The sequence below is a fragment of the Amblyomma maculatum genome, chromosome 8, assembly GCF_055883805.1.
Source record: "Amblyomma maculatum isolate TAMU_Amacu chromosome 8, ASM5588380v1, whole genome shotgun sequence".
NCBI lineage: Eukaryota > Metazoa > Arthropoda > Arachnida > Ixodida > Ixodidae > Amblyomma > Amblyomma maculatum.
This window is the reverse complement of record NC_139351.1, coordinates 44,404,539-44,425,091: the sequence shown is the minus strand read 5'-3', so window position 1 is coordinate 44,425,091 and position 20,553 is coordinate 44,404,539. Positions and strand designations below refer to the sequence as shown.

At 46.4% G+C, this 20,553-nt stretch overlaps 1 protein-coding gene across 2 annotated transcripts in view; it reads right to left on the bottom strand.

The window, feature by feature from the left end:
- The window catches only part of LOC146181077 (ubiquitin-protein ligase E3C), a 65,736-nt gene that overhangs the window by 29,742 nt on the left and 15,441 nt on the right, over positions 1–20,553 (bottom strand). For both annotated transcript variants that reach the window (XM_084576242.1, XM_084576243.1), the window contains 5 exons: positions 19,370–19,616; positions 18,219–18,362; positions 11,536–11,730; positions 4,492–4,844; positions 1,834–1,985 (listed from right to left, as the gene is read on the bottom strand). In XM_084576242.1, the coding sequence (XP_084432368.1) occupies positions 1,834–1,985; positions 4,492–4,844; positions 11,536–11,730; positions 18,219–18,362; positions 19,370–19,616 (1,091 nt within the window). The remainder of the gene's footprint in view (positions 1–1,833; positions 1,986–4,491; positions 4,845–11,535; positions 11,731–18,218; positions 18,363–19,369; positions 19,617–20,553) is intronic.

The window sequence follows — 20,553 nt, the reverse complement described above, 5'->3', positions numbered from 1 at the left end:
AATGACTGATTCAGAACAGCTTTTTTTTTTTTTTTTGCTCTGCGGCGAATAATGCGAATTCCACTGGTTGTTCCGAAGCAATCAGCGGCTCTGCTGCATATCATGCTCTTTCAATACACCGAGAAGACAAGACTTAGCTGGAATGTTGATGGGTACGACGCAGTAACTTGTGGAACGGCTAGGCTGCATTTGCCTGTTTCAGGGTGGCTTCAGACATCTCTGGTCAACTCCGTGTACTTGTTACATGTCTGACGGCGTCTCAGTTCAATGTAAGATGAAGTAGACACATTTCTCACCCAAATTAACCCGGAAAGCGGTTGAAGGAGTTCAAAGATTGAAATCGGCAACGATGGTAACATTCCCCAAAAGCTGCTTATCACAAGAGCAGTTCCGTAATCACAAAAGCAACGGTTGCTTTGAGGCCGCCCGTGAATGCCAGCACTCTTTCCAATCCCTCTCCTACTGACAGAGTACTCAGCATAATATACTACAGGCGGCTTGACCAGATTAGTACAAGCACCTAAAGCCAAACTGGTTACTAAAACAAAAAGATGACAAGCTATCGAAAGTCGCCCCTGAACAGCCACCCTCTTCCTGTAGCTCTCTAACAACACTCATTGTTCTACAGTATGCTATCAACTGGGATTCTTTAGTGCAACACAGCCTGCATTATGTCAATTCTTTCCAAAAGATACTCGGTGAAAGAGGCAATTCATCTCAGCTGTTCAATACTACCGTATTTACTCGAATGTAACTTGAGGGATGACTTTGTATATTGCCAAATGGGAAAAAAATAAAACCATGAATGTAACGCGAGATAAGCGCTTGCGTGGCTTGAAAACGTCACATGGCTAATGGCCAAGGGTGATGCGATCGTCCTTGGGGAAGGCACACTTTCCAGTGCGTACCTGGTGAAACTGAATTCAATATATCACGCGGCTTTCCTATACTTTTACATGGGATTTTCAAGGAGATATTCCGTGAGTTCTATATAACCAAAATTCGATATATCCGGGTTCGACTGTACCATAAAAATCCGCATAAGTATTACACGCAATTTTATCATGCCAGATCTGCCAGGTATAATATTGTAATACTAGTATTGATGTTACTACGTAAACCAACGTTACACAAAACAAGTGCACCCGAGCAAGACGGCACCTCAACACCCACGCACTCCTTCTTCATCCTCCTACACTAAACTCTTCTTCATCCATCTAGTCTGTAACAATATGCAGATCTGAACAAATTTCAACCCAACATTCATAGTTCTGGTCTCGCTATTATTTAGCGCTATCAATGCATTTCCAGCGATAGGTGACGCGGTGGCGTCGGTTGACCCATTCGACGGTTTCGGTTTTCCTCGTGCTGATCTTGGTCCCTCGCGTCCACGGCATGACCAGAGTGCTCGCGATGCACACGTGACCGGAAGCAGATAGATCGCACCTCGGACGATGTAGGGATGGCGAAACTGGCACTTGGTATTTTGCGCAAGTCTCCGATGGGCCTCTCCAGCTCCAGGATGCTTGGCTAACATTTCTAGGGCCGCATCTTTGAGAAATGCAGGATAACAAACACGTTTAGAGGTACTGAAGATGGGCTTCTACGAAGAGATATCTCTAGCAAGGAACTCTCGGCAGACAATGCACTGGAAGACGATGATCGTAAAAACATCGCGCTGGACGCGAAAGCGACCCTGACATGTAGTCAAAATAAACAGTTTTGTTGTTCTTTCTTCATGGGCATTATACACAGGTTAAACCTTTCATCAGCTGACCCTTCCACAACCTTTTGTGCATTCCACACCAAAAAGCTGCCAAGAGGTGTGCTCACCTGACTCATAGAACTCGACGTCGTGCAGTGTGAGCAGGAGGTGGCCCATCAGGCTGCAGAAGAGGTTCACTTCGCTCGCAAAGAGCTCGGCCCGGCCGTCCATCGGACATATCCCAGATGACAGCAGCTGCAGAACAGGAGTCCCACTGGGGCTGCACGAAAAAGCAGGAGCCCTTCTGGGTTCATTTTAAAGCCTTTAGCCGGCCAGCAAAAAAATTTATTTATTGATTATCATAGGAAGGTACAGTTGAATCCCGCCACAACGAATACCGCCACAACGAAATTTCCGCGACAACGAATAATTTTTTATTCCCCGCGAGTATCCTATAAGAATTAATGGCCTAAATTTCTCTGCACAACGAACCATTTTTGCAGAGCGTTTCCGCTTCACAAAATTTTCGCGTTCAAAATCGAAACCGAAACTAGTTTTATTGGCGAGAAGTCCAAGTCAAATCCAAAGCCACATTAAGCATGAAATCACGTGATTGCAGTTCCGCCATTTTGGCTTTGTGTCGTGGTCGCGTTGTTCACTCGCTGCCTTTCTCTTCGACAACGACGAGTTTTCATCCGCAGGACACGATGGCAACGCAAGTGAAAAAACGCAAAACTCTTTCCCTTGAGCAAAAAGCTCAAATAATCACCCAAGCAGAAAGCGGAAGGAAGAAAGCGGCAATTGCTGAAGACTTCGGAATTCCTGCAAGTTCGCTGTCAACGATTCTAGGCAATAAGGACAGCGTGAGAATGGCACTTGCTTCAGGCACATCCTCGAAGCACAAAAAGGTGACGCGGCCCCTCCATGAAGAGTTGGACAAAGCAGTGCATGCGTGGTTTGTGGAAGCACGAGCCAGCAACGTCCCCATGTCCGGAAGCATCGTCCAGCAGAAAGCCTTGAACTATGCATGCCTACTTGGCATTGATGATTTTAAAGCCAGCATTGGCTGGCTAAACCGTTTCAAGGCCCGCCATAACATCGTTGGAAAAGTGTTGTGCGGCGAGTCAATGTCAGCAGACGTGGACGGAGCAGCTGCTTGGAAGGCGAGTAACATGGCCGGAATTTTAAGCAACTTCGCGCCTGCAGACATTTACAACGCCGACGAGACCGGGCTATTCTACGAGATGTTGCCGGCTAGGACGCTCGACTTCAAGGGGCAGCGCTGTCACGGCGGCAAACACAGCAAAAAACGCATCACAGTGCTGCTTTGCACTAACATGGATGGCTCGGACAAGCGTCCGCCGTTAGTCATAGGCAAAAGTGCCAAGCCGCGCTGTTTTAAGGGAACTCGTAGCCTACCTGTGCAGTACAAGGCGAACAACAAGTCATGGATGACCCGCGCTATTTTCACCGAGTGGATGATGGCATTCGACCGCGACATGAAGCGGCAGGGCTGTAAAGTTTGCTTGCTTTTGGACAATTGTTCAGCGCATCACTCCGACGAAGTCAAGCTCACTAACACGGAGCTGAGGTTTTTCCCTCCCAATTGCACGTCTGTCTTACAGCCTCTCGATCAGGGCGTGATTCTTAGCCTGAAGCGCGCTTACCGCGGGAGGTTAATTCAGCGGCTGCTTTTTAACACTGAAACCGGCCGAGACACGAAGGTGGACTTGTACGTGGCACTGCAGATTATGTCTGCTGCCTGGAGCACACTGGGGCGCTCAGTAATTGTGAACTGTTTCAGGCAAGCCGGATTTGCCGAAGGTCGACCCGTACACTCTGCTGGCCTAACACCAGGCGTTACAGACGACGACGAAGAGGCGTCACCGGCTCCGGGGATCGCGGCCGCCTGGAAAACGCTGGGAGAAATAGGAACCGTGCCGCCTAATCTCGAGCTCGACGCGCTTGTGTTGTTATTCACGAAGATGTGAGTGATGAGCAGATCATAAAAGCTGCCCGGAATGATAAGGACTCTTCCGATGAAGAAGACGACGACGTACAGGAAGCGCCGGCTGCGGCAACCGCCATACAGGTGATGGACGCTTTTGATGTCATCAGGAATTTCGTTGCTGTCCGAGACGACGATGTTGCAATGGGTTTGCTGACCGAGTGCGAAAATCGCGTGACGGCGTTGCTCGCCGTGAAGCGTAAGCAAACCAAGCTTACAGATTTTTGGCATTAAACGCCTTTGCTGCTGCTTGGGCAATTCTTTCTGCGTTTCACGTCAAATTTTTGCGATAACGAAGTTCCGCGAGAACGAATTTTTTTTTCGTGCACCGTGAATTTCGTTATAGCGGGATTCAACTGTAAATCACAATCACAAAAGGTCAAGAAGAGAGTCAAATGGCGGTAGCAAATTAGCTATACCACTAAAACACAATTAACTCCTATCTTAATTAAGAAAAATGACAACACATTTAGTACAAAGCATGAAATATGTCATTAGGAAATATGTTACACATGCCTATAACAGTACACAAAACACAGAAGCAAGGGATACCCTAGTACTGGATGTTTTTACGACCTAGAGGGGGCACTTCAATTCATCCAATATGGTGGTGCTAGGAGGACTGTTATTTCTCCTCCTAGCATCAGCCTTCCAGGCACTCTCCGGACCTGGAAAGCTGATGCTTCACACAGCTCGAATACACTGACAGCGAGGCATGCAGCTACGATAGAGTGAATGTGGTGCACCATCTTCGACAACAGCACGATGCAAAACTCACACAAAGAGCGAGGTCGAGCGCAGGTCTCTCAGGCTCTCCCAGAGTTGCCTCAGAAACCGTGGCCGGAATGCCAGTTTGTACAGGAGCGGAAAGTGGTGCAGGGCCAGGGGTCGCCGCCGTGCTAGCGCCCAGCCCAGCTGGCAAAGCGCGGACAGGTTCCTCTCACTGTTGGCCATGGCCGAATCGAGAAGTGCGTTGATGGCGTCGGGCGCGTTGAGCTGCTCCAGTGCATCTTCCAGCGCCTCGTCAGCCAGTGACGTGGACGAAGATCCACCGCCGCCCTCCGTACTCCATGCCTCGCCACTCCCAGAGGTTGGCTCGTCGATATCCAGCCTTTCCAAGCTGGAGCTCTCCTGGTTTCAGATCAAAGGGAACGGAATTGACTGATTAGTTGATAGTTTTTTATTTATTTCATTGGAAGAAATAATTACAGGACTCTGCTTAAATCTGCTTAATAGTGGAAACGGTGAAAGAAACTTCACAGGACTCCTTCCCCTAACGGCACCGTCATTCCTGCTATCATAATTGTCAACTAAATGCACAGTCATTGTCATCACTACTGCTATCACTATCATTATCACTAACAGCAGGACACTATCATCCTACTATCATCATCATCACTAACTGCAGGACACTATGATCCTATCATCATTATCACTAACAGCAGGACACTATCATCCTATCATAATCACTAACTGAGGATGCTATCATCCTACTGCATCATTACAATAATCACTAACTGCAGGACACCATCATCATTATCACTAACTGCAGGATGCTATCATCATTATCATTACCTACAGGACACTATCATCCTACTATCATCATTAGCATTATCACTAACTGCAGGACACTATCATCCTACTATTATCATCCTCATTATCACAAACTGCAGGACGTTACCATCCTACTATCATCATTATTAAGTGTAGACCGCTTCTAACGTAAGTCGCGGGAGTTGCGAAAATCTGCGCTATAAGCGGTACCGTGTTATAACCAAAACATCGCGTTTTTAGGCTGTTACGCATGTGAAATCGAGCAGCCTACCTTTTAAACACAATTTATTGCACATTTCACACACACACACACACACACACACACACACACACACACACACACACACACACACACACACACACACACACACACACACACACACACACACACACACACACACACAAAACAATTGCAACTCAGCAGGAACGATGTTTGTCACAAGTGAATTATCTGCAGAAGAATGCGGTGATCTTCGTCTGATGGCGTTTTTTCACTACACTCCGAACGATCTCGTCTTCAACAAAGCTTAAGCACTGAAGCGCCTTATCGCTCAAGCTGTTTTTCGCGCAGTAAATTTTAACTTTGTTCAGACATTCGAGCGCGTCCTTGCAAGGCACATCAGGCATCGGGTCTACATCGTCGTCGTCAGATTCATCTTCGGTCGCAAGCTCCACGCCACTGCGCACCGCTTCGACAATCGCATCGTCCGTGCTCACTTCCTCGCAGACAGCCAGCTCATTTTCGTCAGCATCGACATATTCTTTAAAAGCGTCTGTCGCGGAAACAAAGTTGCTCTCAATGAGGCCGGACCACACGTCGTCAGCGTCGACTGCCTCATCGACAACGTTGCCCTGCTCCTCAGCTTCAAGAGCCTCGGCATTGTGCATGAAGCCAGCCTTCTGAAAGCATTTGCTTATCGTTGTGGCTTTCAACTGCCGCCACAAAGCTGCAACCATGTCAATTGCGCCCCTTAGATGCACCTTGAGGGGCTGCTGCTGCTGTATGTTCAGCAGAACTCTCTCGCAAAGGCGTTTCTTGTACAGTGCCTTTACAGTGGCGATGACGCCCTGGTCAAGGGGCTGACTTTTAGCGGTAGTGTTAGCAGGCAAAAATTTCAAGTTGATTGCAGTCAACTTTGGCTGGATGTTATGAGCTGTGCAACTGTCAAGAATAAGCACAACCCGCCGCTTCTCTGCCACCATATCTTCATCAAACTTACAAAGCCAGCTTGTAAAAAGCTCTTGCGTCATCCACGCTTTTTTGTTCGCTTTGTATGTCACTGGCAGGCACTCACGCTTTTTGAAGCAACGCGGCCTCGCCGATTTGCCAATTACGAACAAGCGACGCTTATCGGTGCCGTCCATATTTGCGCAAAACAACACTGTGATACGCTCCTTCGAAGCCTTGAGGCCAGAGCAGGGTTCGCCTCTCAGCGCGAGACTGCGGTTGGGCAGGAGGTTGTAAAATAAGCCAGCTTCGTCAGCATTGTAGATGTCCCTGTCCGCATACAACGAGAACATAGGTTCCAAATTTAAACGGAGCCAGGCTGCGATGGACTCGTCGTTCACTTCGCCGCTTTCGCCGCAAACAACTTTACAGCTGATGCCATGGCGGTCTTTGAAACGTTGGATCCACCCATTAAGTGGATTAAAGTCGTCGTGGCCTAGAAGAGCACCGAGGCACCTAGCTTTTTGTTGGAGCAGGGGGCCACTTACTGGTATGCTCTAAGCCCTCACTTCTCGAAACCAACTGAAAAGTGCTGCGTCCACGTCCTCATACTTCGACGCACGAATTCTCTTTCGCGACAGCGAAGAAGAATCTTGCTGCAGTTGCTACCGCACCTTCTTCCGATTCTTGCAAATAGTCGACACGGTTGTGTCGGATATGCCATACTTTGCCGCCACCGACACTTTCTTCAACCCGCTCTCGACGTCCTTTATAATGCATTCCTTCATTTCGAGCGATAAAGCATGCCGCTTTTTCACGCCGCTTGAAGACGCGACGCCGACGCCACGACAGCAGAATCAACAGCACAAGTAGCACAAGTCAACCTCCCAAATACCGCGCTATAACCGGTATTCTGGTTCGCGCGCCTGCGTATTATGCGGTCTGCCTATACATTGAGTTCTATGGTACGAATACCGGGAGCCAGAAAAACCCGCGTTATAACCGGTTCCGCGCTAAAAGCGGTTACGTTATAAGTGGTCTCCACTGTACTAACTGCATCCTAACTTTAATAGCTATCATCCTCATGCTAGGCAAGGCAAATTACGATCGGCTTCTCACAAATCCGGCATGGGGCAGTGGTTAGCACGGTCGGCTGGAGGTCGGAGGGATAGTGGTTCGATTCCTGGCAGAGGCATTTTTTTCTTTAGTGTCAGTTCATAACATTTCCTGGGAACATTTTACGCAACTTTAGGCTCCTATAATGTTGCTAAGCTCCCGCACATATGTGCAAAGTACTCTCGTTAAATCAGAGCTTTGGGTAAAATCGTTGCTTACTCTAGAATTTTTATGTGAAATAAAAGTTAAAAAAAAAAAGATATTGTGAATTCTTGCTACACAGATGCATGGTTAAAATGTATGGCTACGGAGTAACAGCAAAGTAACGTGCGGTACTTTTTTTTTTTTTTTCGGTAACCATAACGAGTCACCTTTTTTTGTAGGTGGTAACGCATTCCTTTTTTCTTTAAAATAATGAGTAATATATTTAGTTACTTTTTTCGTTAATGCCTGCAACCCTGCTTACACATATATTCCTTGCATGCATTCACAAGTGACTTCCAGTAGGCTGACACTGCGCACACGTCACGTGGTTTCCTTGCACCGCGTGGCTGCGCAGTGAAGCACTGTCGAAATGCTACGCAGCCGTTTTGCGAAACGGGACGACTGCTACTGCATTGAACTGCAAAAAGCGTAGTGGAGGCCTTCAAGGTAGTGTGTGAAAAGTGAAGCACCTGATGAAGCTAGAAAAAAAAACAATGTTCCCACTTGGGTTTCACCTTAAATGCATAAGACCATTATTCAAGTGGTGTCATGAAATAAATCACAGTGATGCAAACAGCTTTTGGAAGTTTTTTCAGGACATTCAATTATTTGCGCTCTCAGTTAGTTCGAGAATTTCTTCAGGCCCCTGAAGGCTGAATGAATGAGAGTTTACTGTATTCAGTAAACCATCCCCTTCAAGCAGGTCCATCCCGTTTCATTAAGGTCCATTCTGTACAATAAACCCGATATAGAATCCTGTATAGGATTCATACTGAATTATTTACTGGGAATATATACTTCAGTGCAATTCAATTCTATTTTAAATTTCTTAGAAAATACCCTGTGCATTCTTAAACACACAAGAATAACAGTGTTTGCCATTTTTTATTTTTCAGTTGTTTTTTTCCACTGTTCATATATTCGGTATTCAGAGGTAATCCCCCCCCCCCCCTCCATATTCGCATTTGATTCGCATTCGAAAATTACAACATTTGCAGAGCCGTACAGAAAACTGCTGTGTAGCAAGTATATAACAGTTTCATTTTACCTGTACTCACCTATGGAGCTGGAACGTGAAGACTAGCAAAGAGGGTTCTATTTATGTTGAGAACAACATAGACAGCAACGGAAAGGAAAATGGCAGAGATAGAAAATGTGCAGAGCGGGTCAGAGAAATAACTCAAGTTACTGACATTCTAATGGAAATCAAGAAAAAATGGGCATGGGCAGGACATGTAGTGCAAAGAGAGGATAACCGATGGTCGCTTAGGGTAACAAGCTGGATTCCAAGAGAAGGAAAGCGTAGCAGGCGGCGGCAGAAAGTTAGAAGGGCGGATGAGGTTAAGAAGTTTGCAGGGGTGAAGTGGATGCAGCTAGCTCAGGAAGGGGTTAATTAAACCCAATTAACCAATATTCCTCAAGAAATATGGGAGAGGCCTTCGCCCCGCAGTGGGTATAATCCAGCTGGTGATGATGATGATGAAAGCAGTGGGGCAGACAGTAAACAGTGGGGAGAATTAAGGGGGGACGCCACCTTTGAAAACCGAAAAATCGCGAAACAGTAGATTTTTGGAAGATTATATATTCTGGTAGTATGTCTTATAAACTACCATTTCTGTAATTATCAATGTCCAACTCGCCGTAGAAATACTCGAAATGAATTATTTAACAAGCGGCGGCAGCCGCGGAGCAGCGAGCTAGCGCCGAAAATTCCCAAACTTCGCGCGCGCGCGCTATTCCTCTCCCGCCGAACTGAGCGCCGCCATCTTGGTCTTGTTTTGTTTGTGAATTCTTGCGCTTTCTTCTGCCACCCTCGGCGGTGGCGATGGCGGCGCGATCGAGGCGTGGCTTGCTTCCGATTGGGAGCCTCGTAGCGGCTTTCAAGTTTCCCGCGCTTGAATTTAAGGCTTCGATTGGGCAAAGCGCGCGCTCTGCAAGAACGCTGGGAATCAAGCGACTACTATTGGCTGCTGCGGCCGCTGACGCGTCGGTCTCCGCCGGCTACCTCTCCGCGTCGTCTGCTACGGCTCTTTGCGTGGTCGCTCACAATGCCTCGAGATGCGACACTCATTCAGTGCAGACTTGGCTAGCTTTTTTTTTTTTTTTTTTTTCGTTTCGGCGCTTATGCTGCGGAAGATAACCCGGGATGTCGCTTGGCTCGTTTGGGCCGCTCCTCGTTCCTCCGGCGAGATGCCGCAAGAGATACACCGAGAAACCGCTTGCTGCGTCTGCGCCGCCCATCATGCTAGGGCGAAAATCGGGAATGCCGATTGTCGCGGCTTGCAGAGCACAGGATCGACGGATCTCAGCATGTGGAAAGTGGTCCGCGGCACCAAGGCGTTCGCTGTAGCCGATCGGCTAGTCGCACAGATGTTCGCTGTAGCCGAGATCGACGGAGCGCCATAGCCCTAATGTATATTTTGACGGTCGCACCGGACTTCTTCGTGATAATTGCGAGTGTTCGTCTTAAGTGGGGCCGTTATAAGTGGGCTCGACTGTACCTGAATAAATTTTTGAGGGCAAGGCAAGCCCATGTATTCAAAATGTTATGTCTGGAATTTGTCATAATTAATTTGGTTAATCAACATAGGTCTAATTGATAACAAAAAATACAGTTTTATGCTATTTTTCAGCGAGAAAATTTAGAAAAAGGGCTTTGTCTTGCCCTGAGCAACCTATCTAGGAATCAGAATGACAAATTGCACAATGCCAGTGCCTTTCGCAATTTCTCCAGGCTTGATATAAAGGACCTATTCGAACCAGTTTGATACACTTCTGTAACTTGAGAACTTATCTAGGAATCAGAATGACAAATTGCACAATGCCAGTGCCTTTCGCAATTTCTCCAGGCTTGATATAAAGTACCTATTCGAACCAGTTTGATACACTTCTGTAACTTGAGAACTAGCATGCACAATTCTATGAAACTTGGTGGTTTTTCATTTGTTAATGTCATGAGTCTGTCTTGAAAGTTTCATCATGATAACTTGAGAAACAAAAAAGTTATTGTTCTCTCAACTTTTGAGAGCCGTTTTCTCAGAATCAATTTTTTGCATGGTGTGGCTGCTAGGGAAAGTCATAGCTCAAGAACCGCTTATTGGATTTTCATGAGGTTTTTTTTGTTACATACCTAAGTAAATTTCTCAGGGCAAGACAATTCGTTTTTTTCAAAATATTTCATGTGTAATTAGGGGCAGTCAATCAAAATATTGTTAAGTCAGGTGTAAATTTTAACACTAAATTTGGGGCTGTACTAAAATTTTTCAGAGCGGAAATTTGGAAAAAGGGAATTGTCTTGCCCTGGGGAAACTATCCAGGAATGACCATAACAAATTTCACACTGCTAGCACATTTTGCAAATTCTCCAGGCCCGCCCCTAGGGACCTATGTAAACTATCTTGATATATTCCTCTAACTTGAGAACCAATGAGCCCAGCTCCATGAAACTTGGTAGTTCTTCAAATGTGTGTACTATGAGCATACCCTGAAAATTTCATTCAAATACCTCAAGAAATAAAAAAGTTGGTGTTCAAGGGTAGCCTCCCCCCTTAAAGTGAATGACACTAATGAAGACTCGTGAAAAAGAATAAAGCACACGAAACATAAACCACACTGAAGAGCTACAGACTTGTTACTCATGCTAGCAAGAGGCACAAAATAAAACCCTCAATGAACACAGCATTCGGAACAGAGGGTCACAATGTCTTGATAAACACCTACTCCGTGACAATGAACGCGCAGCAAACAAGGAGAGACAACATGAAGACAAGAGAGGCTCACGGCAGCTGGTCTGTGCACCAGGCAAGGGGAAAGGTGTGCCAAGGCCGTGACGAAGAGCTGCTCGGCCGGCGACGACAGCCGCACGACAGCTTGGAACAGCCACGGCGAAGGCTCCAGCTGTAATGCTGCCCTGAGCAAAGGATCCCCAGGGAACGGCCACCGGCTGGCCAGCGCCGGCAGCACCACCCGCACCACCTGAGGATGCCGGAAATGTCGTGCTCAGCACACAGTGCTACGAACCACACATCCACGAAGTGTGGAGAGACGTTTGTCACACTATTGCATCATCCAATAAGCAGTACATTATCACCACCGTGAGGGTACCGTAGCCAGGAAAGGTAAATGAGTGAATGGACCATGAAGAAAAACACTAAAAATCCTTAACATTTTAACGCAAGCTGCAGTTAGAACATGGTCAATGCGATAAGCACGGCCAGCAAATTGTTTCTACTATACTAGGTATGAAGAAAAAAATTACAGGATTAGGTTCACGAGCTTAATGACGAAAGCCTGTGCTCCTCCTCCTCTTTTTTATCTTCCTTCTACCTCTTCTGTCTACTTCTATCTTGCGTATTTGTGTACTTGTAATAATTTCATTTTTTTCTTCTCTTTGGATTCGTTGCCGACAACATCAGCATTTCAGGACTCCTATCATTAATATTTGAAAATGAAGGCCTAACTACCTGAAAGGGGAATTTAAGTCGACGTCAGGACCTGTGGCATGTCTCGCAGACAAGTCTCACAGAATCTCACAAAAGAAATCTCACGAACACGAGATTTTCGCCACGAGCCTAGAAAGTCTTTCACCTTAAAATTTTAAAATGATTTCTGCAATCCATATAACCTTCCCGCCGATGCTACACATGCTTCAACCTTCTGCAATGATCCTTCTGTCCGTATGACTGATAGTTGTGCCTCTTATATAGCTTTCTTTACACAACATCACAGTTTCTTGTTTCTTGGATGCCATTTCCTCCATGTTTTTGACAGAGGTTTGGTGATTAACACTAAACTCTCTTCTAACCATACCCAGTTTATCATTAAAACAAGAATGTTGATTAATGCCCGCAGCAGGTTTCAGCATTAAGCCACCACTATTAAAAAAAAAAAAAAAAAAAAAAAAACAAAAACAAAAAAACAAAACAAAAAAAAAAAAAAAAAAAAAAAAACCAAACAAGGGAAATTGGCTGCTGCCGCCTGTGGGAGAAAAAGTGACAACACAGCAATATCGTCTGCCGACAAGTTTCAAACGCCTTGCCAGCCGCGCAACTGGTGTGTTTGAAGCAGTGATCGTGAAAGGCATTAGCTGCTGTTCCGAAAGAGAGAAGAGAACAGAGAAAGGTAGGGGTAGAGCTGTCATTGGCTATGGAAGACAGAGAGCAAAAACATGCGTGAAGGCGCAGTTGCCTCTAAAGCCGGCAACAGCACGACTGCGTGTGGTCACTAGAGCTGTGCACGGGCTTGGGTCAGCCCGAAAGCCCGTACCCGGCCCGGTCCGCAGGCCGAGCCGCTCGGAAGTCGTCTTTCTCGGGCTCGGGCTGGGCCTGGGCCATGGTATATTTGCCTCGGGTCGGGCCGGGCCAGACACTACGATCACGAACACATGCAACTTTTGCGACTAGAATGCACAGCATTTTCCAGCGTCTTTCTCCACACGAGAGCTTCCAATTTCTTCCCGGCGTCGACATGCCCTTCCTCCCTGCCTCCTCGCAGCGAACAAATATTTGGCAGCCGTCAGTGACCGGGCAGAGGTTGTGGATTATTCAGTTTCGAGTTTCGCAACTCCGCTTTAGCAAAATCGGTGCTGATGTTTATGTATCCATTTCAAGATTCGTACCATCTGCCGCCTATCAAATATCTCTGGTATGGCTTACATCTACCTAGACATGACGTATTTTGAAGCGGGACACAGCTAAAAGCACCTGTGGTGAAAATTTCCTCTTGTTCCTCTTGTTGCGAAAAGTTCACGTGAAAGGCTTACGGTGAGCCAGGCGGCCGAGTAATTGACCACAAAACCAACTCCTTGTTTAAGTTCAGAGCTAGCGCACTTTTGGAGAAGCAAACAACTACTTGCTTTTCTACCAAAGAACGTGTTAGTCAAATCAGCCACAAGTTATAGCACCGAAAGAAACTTCAGCGCTACCGTTGGGTTCATTATCCAGGAGCGCCGTAAAGGCCTCATTTCAATGCATAACTTGTTGTTTTCGTACAATAAGTTAATTCTACATATGTGCTGTGCCTCAACGTATCCAGTAAACTTTCCCTTTCAAACGTGAGAACTCAACATTGCGAGATCTCGGATAAAACTTATTCTGAAAAAAATTTCTTTTTTTCCTTTTTCACAGCTCCAACTGCAATTATAGCATGAAAAGCCGGGTCAGGCCCGGGCCTTAAATCTGAGCGCCGGGCTTGGCCGGGCCGAACTCAGGTCTGTAGCATCGGGCCCGGGCCGGGCGCGGGCTGAAAATTTCGACCCGTGCACACCTCTAGCGATCACCTCTAGCTCACTCTAAGCCTGGCCATGGGTGCCTTCTGCAGCTGCCGACTCCTCCACCTATCCAACTCTCCCCTCGTCACTCCAACCGCATGACGCAAGCCGTGGCAAAGGTGGCAGCGGCTGCAGCTGCTGTAGTGGTAGCACGCCATCATCATCATCAGCTGACTATGCCCACTGCAAGGCGAAGGCCTCCCCTATTTCTCCAATTAACCCGGTTCTGTGCTCACTGCATCCATTTGACCCCTGCGAACTTCTTTTTCCCATCCGTCCACCTGACTTTCTGCCGCCCCCTGCTACGCCTTCCTTCCCTTGGAATCCAGTTTGTTGCCCTAAGCAACCATCGGTTATCCTTTCTTCGCGCTACATGTCCTGTCCATGCCAATTTCTTCCTCTTGATTTCCATTAGAATTTCAGTGACTTGAGTTATTTCTCTAACCCACTCTGCACGTTTCCTGTCTTAAAGGGACCGAACACTGGAATATAGGTCTCGATTTTTTTTCGCCGCAGTGGAAAGATTGATGTCTAAAATATTCGATTAATGTGTGCGCCCATTTTTATGTAGTCCAATGCTGGAAACCAAGAGAAGTGACCGCGATGACGATTGGAGGTCGACAAAAAAGACTTTCACTCGCCAGACAGTAATCAGACATTTTTTGCGTAGAGTAACTTCCTTTTCAGTTTCACACTCAATGCTGTTATGGCACAATAACGTATGCCCTCGTCGACGAAAGTTCTAGTGGGCACTGTCATTGCTTCATTCACTGAATTGCGAACCCTGTGGTGCCATCTAGTGGTAAAACCTGAAAGCATGTCTCTCGCGATGTGAAAGCAGGGGTGGCCTTTATTTAAGGACGCACTGGAGAGAGCGAAAAAAAATTGTAATTGCATACTTTCTTCTTGAGCGATACCGGTAAGCTGCTAGTCATAATCTGGGCCGGGCTCAGTCCCTTTCAGAGGCACGCCATCAGTGTCCTCGCAAAACGGTTGACCACATTCATAACTTTGACTAATAGGGCTAACTGCAAACAGTTTCAAAGTGATTTGCCCTGCATATAATTCTTATTTTTGCTTACATTCTGCATTGACCCTTGAGTCCAGCTGCCAAAACTGCATATGATGAAAGTTTGCGGACGTTAACAGGTTTAACTCTCATCATCATCATCAGCCTGATTATACCCACTACAGGGTGAAGGCCTCTCCCATATTTCTCCACTTAACCCGGTTCTGTGCTAGCTGCATCCACTTGACCCCTGCGAACTTCTTAATCTCATCCGCCCACCTAACTTTCTGCCGCCCCCTGCTACGCTTTCCTTCCCTTGGAATCCAGTTTGTTACCCTCAGCGACCATCGGTTATCCTCTCTTTGCACTACATGACTTGCCCATGTCCATTTCTTCTTCTTAATTTCTACTAGAATGTCGGTAACTTGAATTATTTCTCTTACCCACTCAGCACGCTTTCTGTCTCTTAATGTTACCCCTACTATTTTTCGTTCCATAGCCCTCTGGGTTGTCCTCACCTTAAGTAGAACTCTCTTGGTTAGCCTCCACATTTCAGCCCCATAGGTGAGTACAGGCAAGATGCAACTGTTGTATACTTTCCTCTTGAGCGATACCGGTAAGCTGCTAGTCATAATCTGCGAGTGCTTGCCAAATGCGCTCCATCCCAATCTTATTCTTCTTGTTATTTCCTTTTCATGGTCCGGATCTGCGGTTACTACCTGTCCTAAGTAGACATATTCGCCTACTACTTCCAGTATTTCGCTACCTAATGTAAACTGCTGTTCCTTCCCGAGGCTGTTGAACATTACCTTAGTCTTGTGCATATTGATTTTCAAGCCTACCTTTTTACTTTTCCTGTCTAGGTCATCAATCATTATTTGCAGTTCATCCCCCGAGTTGCTTAGCAAGGCAATGTCATCAGCAAATCGCAGATTACTGAGGTATTCTCCATCTACCCTTAGCCCTAACTGCTCCCATTCCAATTCTCTGAATACTTCTTCTAAACAAGCTGTGAATAGTACTGGGGAGATTGTGTCTCCTTGCCTAACACCTTTCTTTGTGGGAATTTTGTTACTTTCTTTATGCAGAACTATGGTTGCTGTGCAGCCACTATATATATCTTCCAGCACTTTCACGTACGGCTCGTCTACCCCCTGATTTCGCAATGCCTGCATCACCGCCGAGGTTTCAATTGAGTCAAATGCTTTTTCGTAATCAATGAATGCTATGTATAAGGGCTGGTTATATTCCGCGCATTTTTCTATCACCTGATTGATGGTATGGATATGATCGATAGTAGAGTACCGTTTCCGAAACCCTGCTTGATCCTTTGCTTGATTGCAGTCTAAGGTTGTCCTGATTCTATTAGCGATTACCTTAGTAAATACCTTATACGTAACAGACAGCAAGCTGATTGGTCTGTAATTTTTAAGGTTCTTAGAGTCCCCTTTCTTGTGAATGAGGATAATGTTTGCATTCTTCCATGGTTCCAGTACCGTCGATGACACCAGGCACTGCGTATACAGGGTGGCCAGTTTTTCTAGCACGATATCCCCCCCGTCCTTCAGCAAATCTGTAGTTATCTGATCCTCTCCAGCTGATTTCCCCCTTTTCATAGTTTCTAGTGCTTTCTTAACCTCGTCCTTCGTCACTGGTGGAACGTCTGACTGTTTTTCCCTTCCGCCAATCTCATTATGGTCCTGACTACTTTGGCTACTGTAGAGATCTGTATAGAACTCTGTAAGAAAAAAAATAATAATTAGTTGTGGTTTAGCCCTGGTGAACCCTAGCCGAATTGCGAAAGCAATGGTGGAAGCTTCTGCCTGCTACATTATTCACCTATCACGCCCTATCAGAGTAAGGTGCTACATTATTGGAGACACTTAAGCTCATACTTCTAGGGTATGACTCGAGAGCGTAAGCTACCAACCCACATATAAAGTCACGCTCTAACCAAGCTGTATGGACGTGCCTGCGTGTTGTAGAGGTGACGAGAATGCAAACGGTTCTGGTAGGTTGATTCTGATATCATCCTTCCATATAAAAAGAGCGACCCAATTCGGCAGCTCCTGCCTGCGGCATAGGGGTAACGTGAATTCAAATGCCATGGCAGGCTAATTGTTTTATGAGGAGGCCGTGGCTGCGCCTCTTCACAGACTAGCTGCGGCGACCCAAGGTCTCGCTTTGGCTGTCGTAGTATTGCTTTTGCAATAAAAACTAGCTTCATAATTTTTTAGTTTTAGAGCACACTGTTATTTGGCAGAAATGGAAGCAGTGAGCACCACAGGCAAACCCAGTGTTTAAAGCTTCCAAATTGATCCTGTGGTTCGATACGTCCAAAGCGAAATTACACGCTAAATATTACCTATGAGCAAGGTACACATCTCTCAAAACTGAGTACTATGAGGGTAGGCTTTTTTCATGACCACACGTCCCCCCACATATGAAATGGGCTATACCACTGCTTGCGCATCTTCCATGTCTGCTTTGGAATTGAGCTGTTCTGGACGGAAAACTTCACACTCAACATCTCAAACCACAGTGTCGAGTTAAAAACATTAAAAACAGGGTTTAGGCTGTGATGGCAAATGCGTTCAATTGGTCAGCAGTCTAGCATCTTAAAATAAAAAAATGAGCAAGTTTATAATGTTCGTTAAATAATATTTTTTTTTTAAACTACATGCTATCGTGGAAATGACGCCCCTTACACCATTCTATATACCTACATAAACCGCACTGTTATATATGTTTAATGACCTTTTAATGAAAAATTTCTGCAGATTTGGAAAAAAAATCAATAACAAAAACACACACACTAGAACAGACATTAACAACCATAACTGCTACGTTTTTTGAGGTTACCGTTGGTGCTTTCCATGCCTCGTCTCGGAACATCGTCAACTTTAAATTGATTACGACAAAGAGTGACAGTGGCCGTGGTTAATCAAAAATAATCAAAAACTGTTAGCATGCTTCATGATATTGCAACTTTAGAGTTCTTTAGCTCTTCGTGGGTGCAAGCAGTTCAACAGAGAGCCTTGTCTGGAAGTCTTTTGCCACCTTGTTGTGTGCTGGACTGCCGAAACAGAAGGATACTCCAGGGACACTAGATTACAGAGACTAGAACAGAGAGGGACTACATCACATCAAGGGGTATACCAAAATGGCTGCAGTACGAGTTCCTACCTGGGGGTAATCGCCAAGCAGTCCCTTCAGGAGGCAGGATATGACCTCGCACTGGTAGTCACCGCACTCTGTGCCATCTGCCACGTCCTTACTCAGAGCCTGTAGCAGCAAGTCGACCATGGCCTGGGTCTGGGGCGTGACCACCTGTGGGACAAAAATGGGTCGCAGCCGCCAGACATGAGGGGCGTTTCCAGAATACCCTGCACAGTAAGCTGGGGGCCACTCAGACGCAGTCACTTATTGCGTCGCTCAGGTTCCGATTCTGCGGAAGCTTTCGCCCAACGTGGCTCGGGAGACTAGACAGTACTAGCAGTAGACACTACGGGTAAATGACTGCCTGTCTTTTATGCGGGTGGAGGCAGCACAGAAATTGCTAATAATTGCTTCATATTGCTCATGCATTAAAATAGTTCAATCAAAGTACTCGCGATTAGTTCGGCTAGTTGGAACTGCATTGCAAAATACTAATTGCACTATTTGGATTTACACAGGTACAGTTAACCAAGACTGATATAAACAGTTAACCACTGAACTGTTATTGGCTCTATTTGTTAATCAATTAATCGTATCCATGTAAATTCCAGTATTGTGGCCTGTGCCCAATACACGCAGGCAGTAGTACTTGCGAACGGGCTAGTTGGCTATACCATGTAGCGCCGGAGGTCTTCGGACACGCAGACAAAAGCTTGTTAGGAGTAGTGGAACAAAAAGGTGTGTTTTCGTCCGACGTCTCTCCCTCATTAGAAGTTCCAGGACTACAGAGGTGTGACAGTGCAATGTTGCTTAGGTTGACATATTTTATTAAAGGCCCGCTTTTATAATGCTCCATGCTGTTACAAATGATTAAAACTGAAAACCGGTGCACTTTGCTTTGCCTGATAATGTGAAACAGAGTAGCCGTAACAAAGCAGCACAGCTGAAGGTGCACCCTCCAGTCGCCAAATGTTGCCACTCAGCATTTGTGTACCAACAGTAGTCACCAACATCCTACACTCTGTCACGACTCACCAGTAACGTCACTTCGTACAGTTACCAAACCGTATTCCAAGCCACTCTCGTATACGTCATTTGAAACACTGGTTCTGCACTCCACTATACGAGAGCGGTATGGAATAAGGCCTATACCGAGAAATCAGTGAGCCCCCACTCGCCTGTGGTATGCTGTCGTCCTTGGGGCCCGGGTCGGGCACGCGCGGCCCCATCAGCCTGCGCAGCTGCGCGAATAGGTCGTGGTGACGCGCCAGGTGGAGCCACAACCGCTGCAGCCATGACCTAACCAGGAATGTGCGCTCCTCTCCCTCGGAGCCCCAGGAGCAGCCGCGGTATGCCTCGGCAGATCCCAGCACCTCCAGAAGCCGCAGGCCGGGACCCGCAGAGAAGCCCGGTTGCAGCAGGGAGCTGCGGGCATGTTCGTTTTTAGAGAGTATCCATACTCTTCGCACTGCAGCTGCAAAGGTTCTTCGTGCACACATTTGATGCTGAGAACTTGCTCTTGTCTGTCATCACACTGCTCTTTCAAGTCATATCTAGTCAAATATCTAGAATTCGAAGGGCAGGCGTACAACAAGAAAGGCTGCTGCCATGTGACACCTACTAATGCTGTTGTCAACCCTACAAGTTCTTTTTTAATAACAGTAATAAAAATTGCAGGCACTTGCCCTCAGGCAGTGACAAGTGGTCACTGCTACCTGCTCCATAAAGTGATGCTGGCAGAGGTAAACATACACGCAGAGCAAATTTTTTTCTTTTTAGCCAGCAGACGGTGCAAGTTGGGGGATTGACTTCCGAATTCCACCCGGCCTGCCATGATGTGAAGGAACGTTGCTACGTCGCCTGTGACTTGGTGCTGCCTTCACAAACAATTATTCTTTCGTTATCGGCATGGCTGATAACCCTGTGTGTGACATCTGTGGTAATGAGAAAACCATTTTGCATATTCTTTGTGAGTGTCACTGAATACAGTGCCGAAAGACAATCTCTATGCCATTCACTGGAGAATCTAGGCTCCCGTCCACTGACGGAGAAAAGGATCCTCAGACAGAGGCAGCGGTGATCATCACCACTGAAGGCCTGCCAGGCACTCCTGTTTCCTAAGAGCGTCGGGCTTTCATGACACGTGGTGACTTTACAGTGCGTGTTTTGCCCTTTTACTCAATTTCCTTTATATCCCTTCATCCCTTTCCCCCAGTAAAGGGTAGCAAACTGGCTTTTTTTAGCCCTAACTTCCCTTCCTGCCCTCCTCCTCTCCTCCAGCCTTTTTTCAATAATTGTTCCAACTTCACTGCTTCATTTTTTAAACCTCATTACCCCCCGCCACCCTCTCAAGAAAAAAATA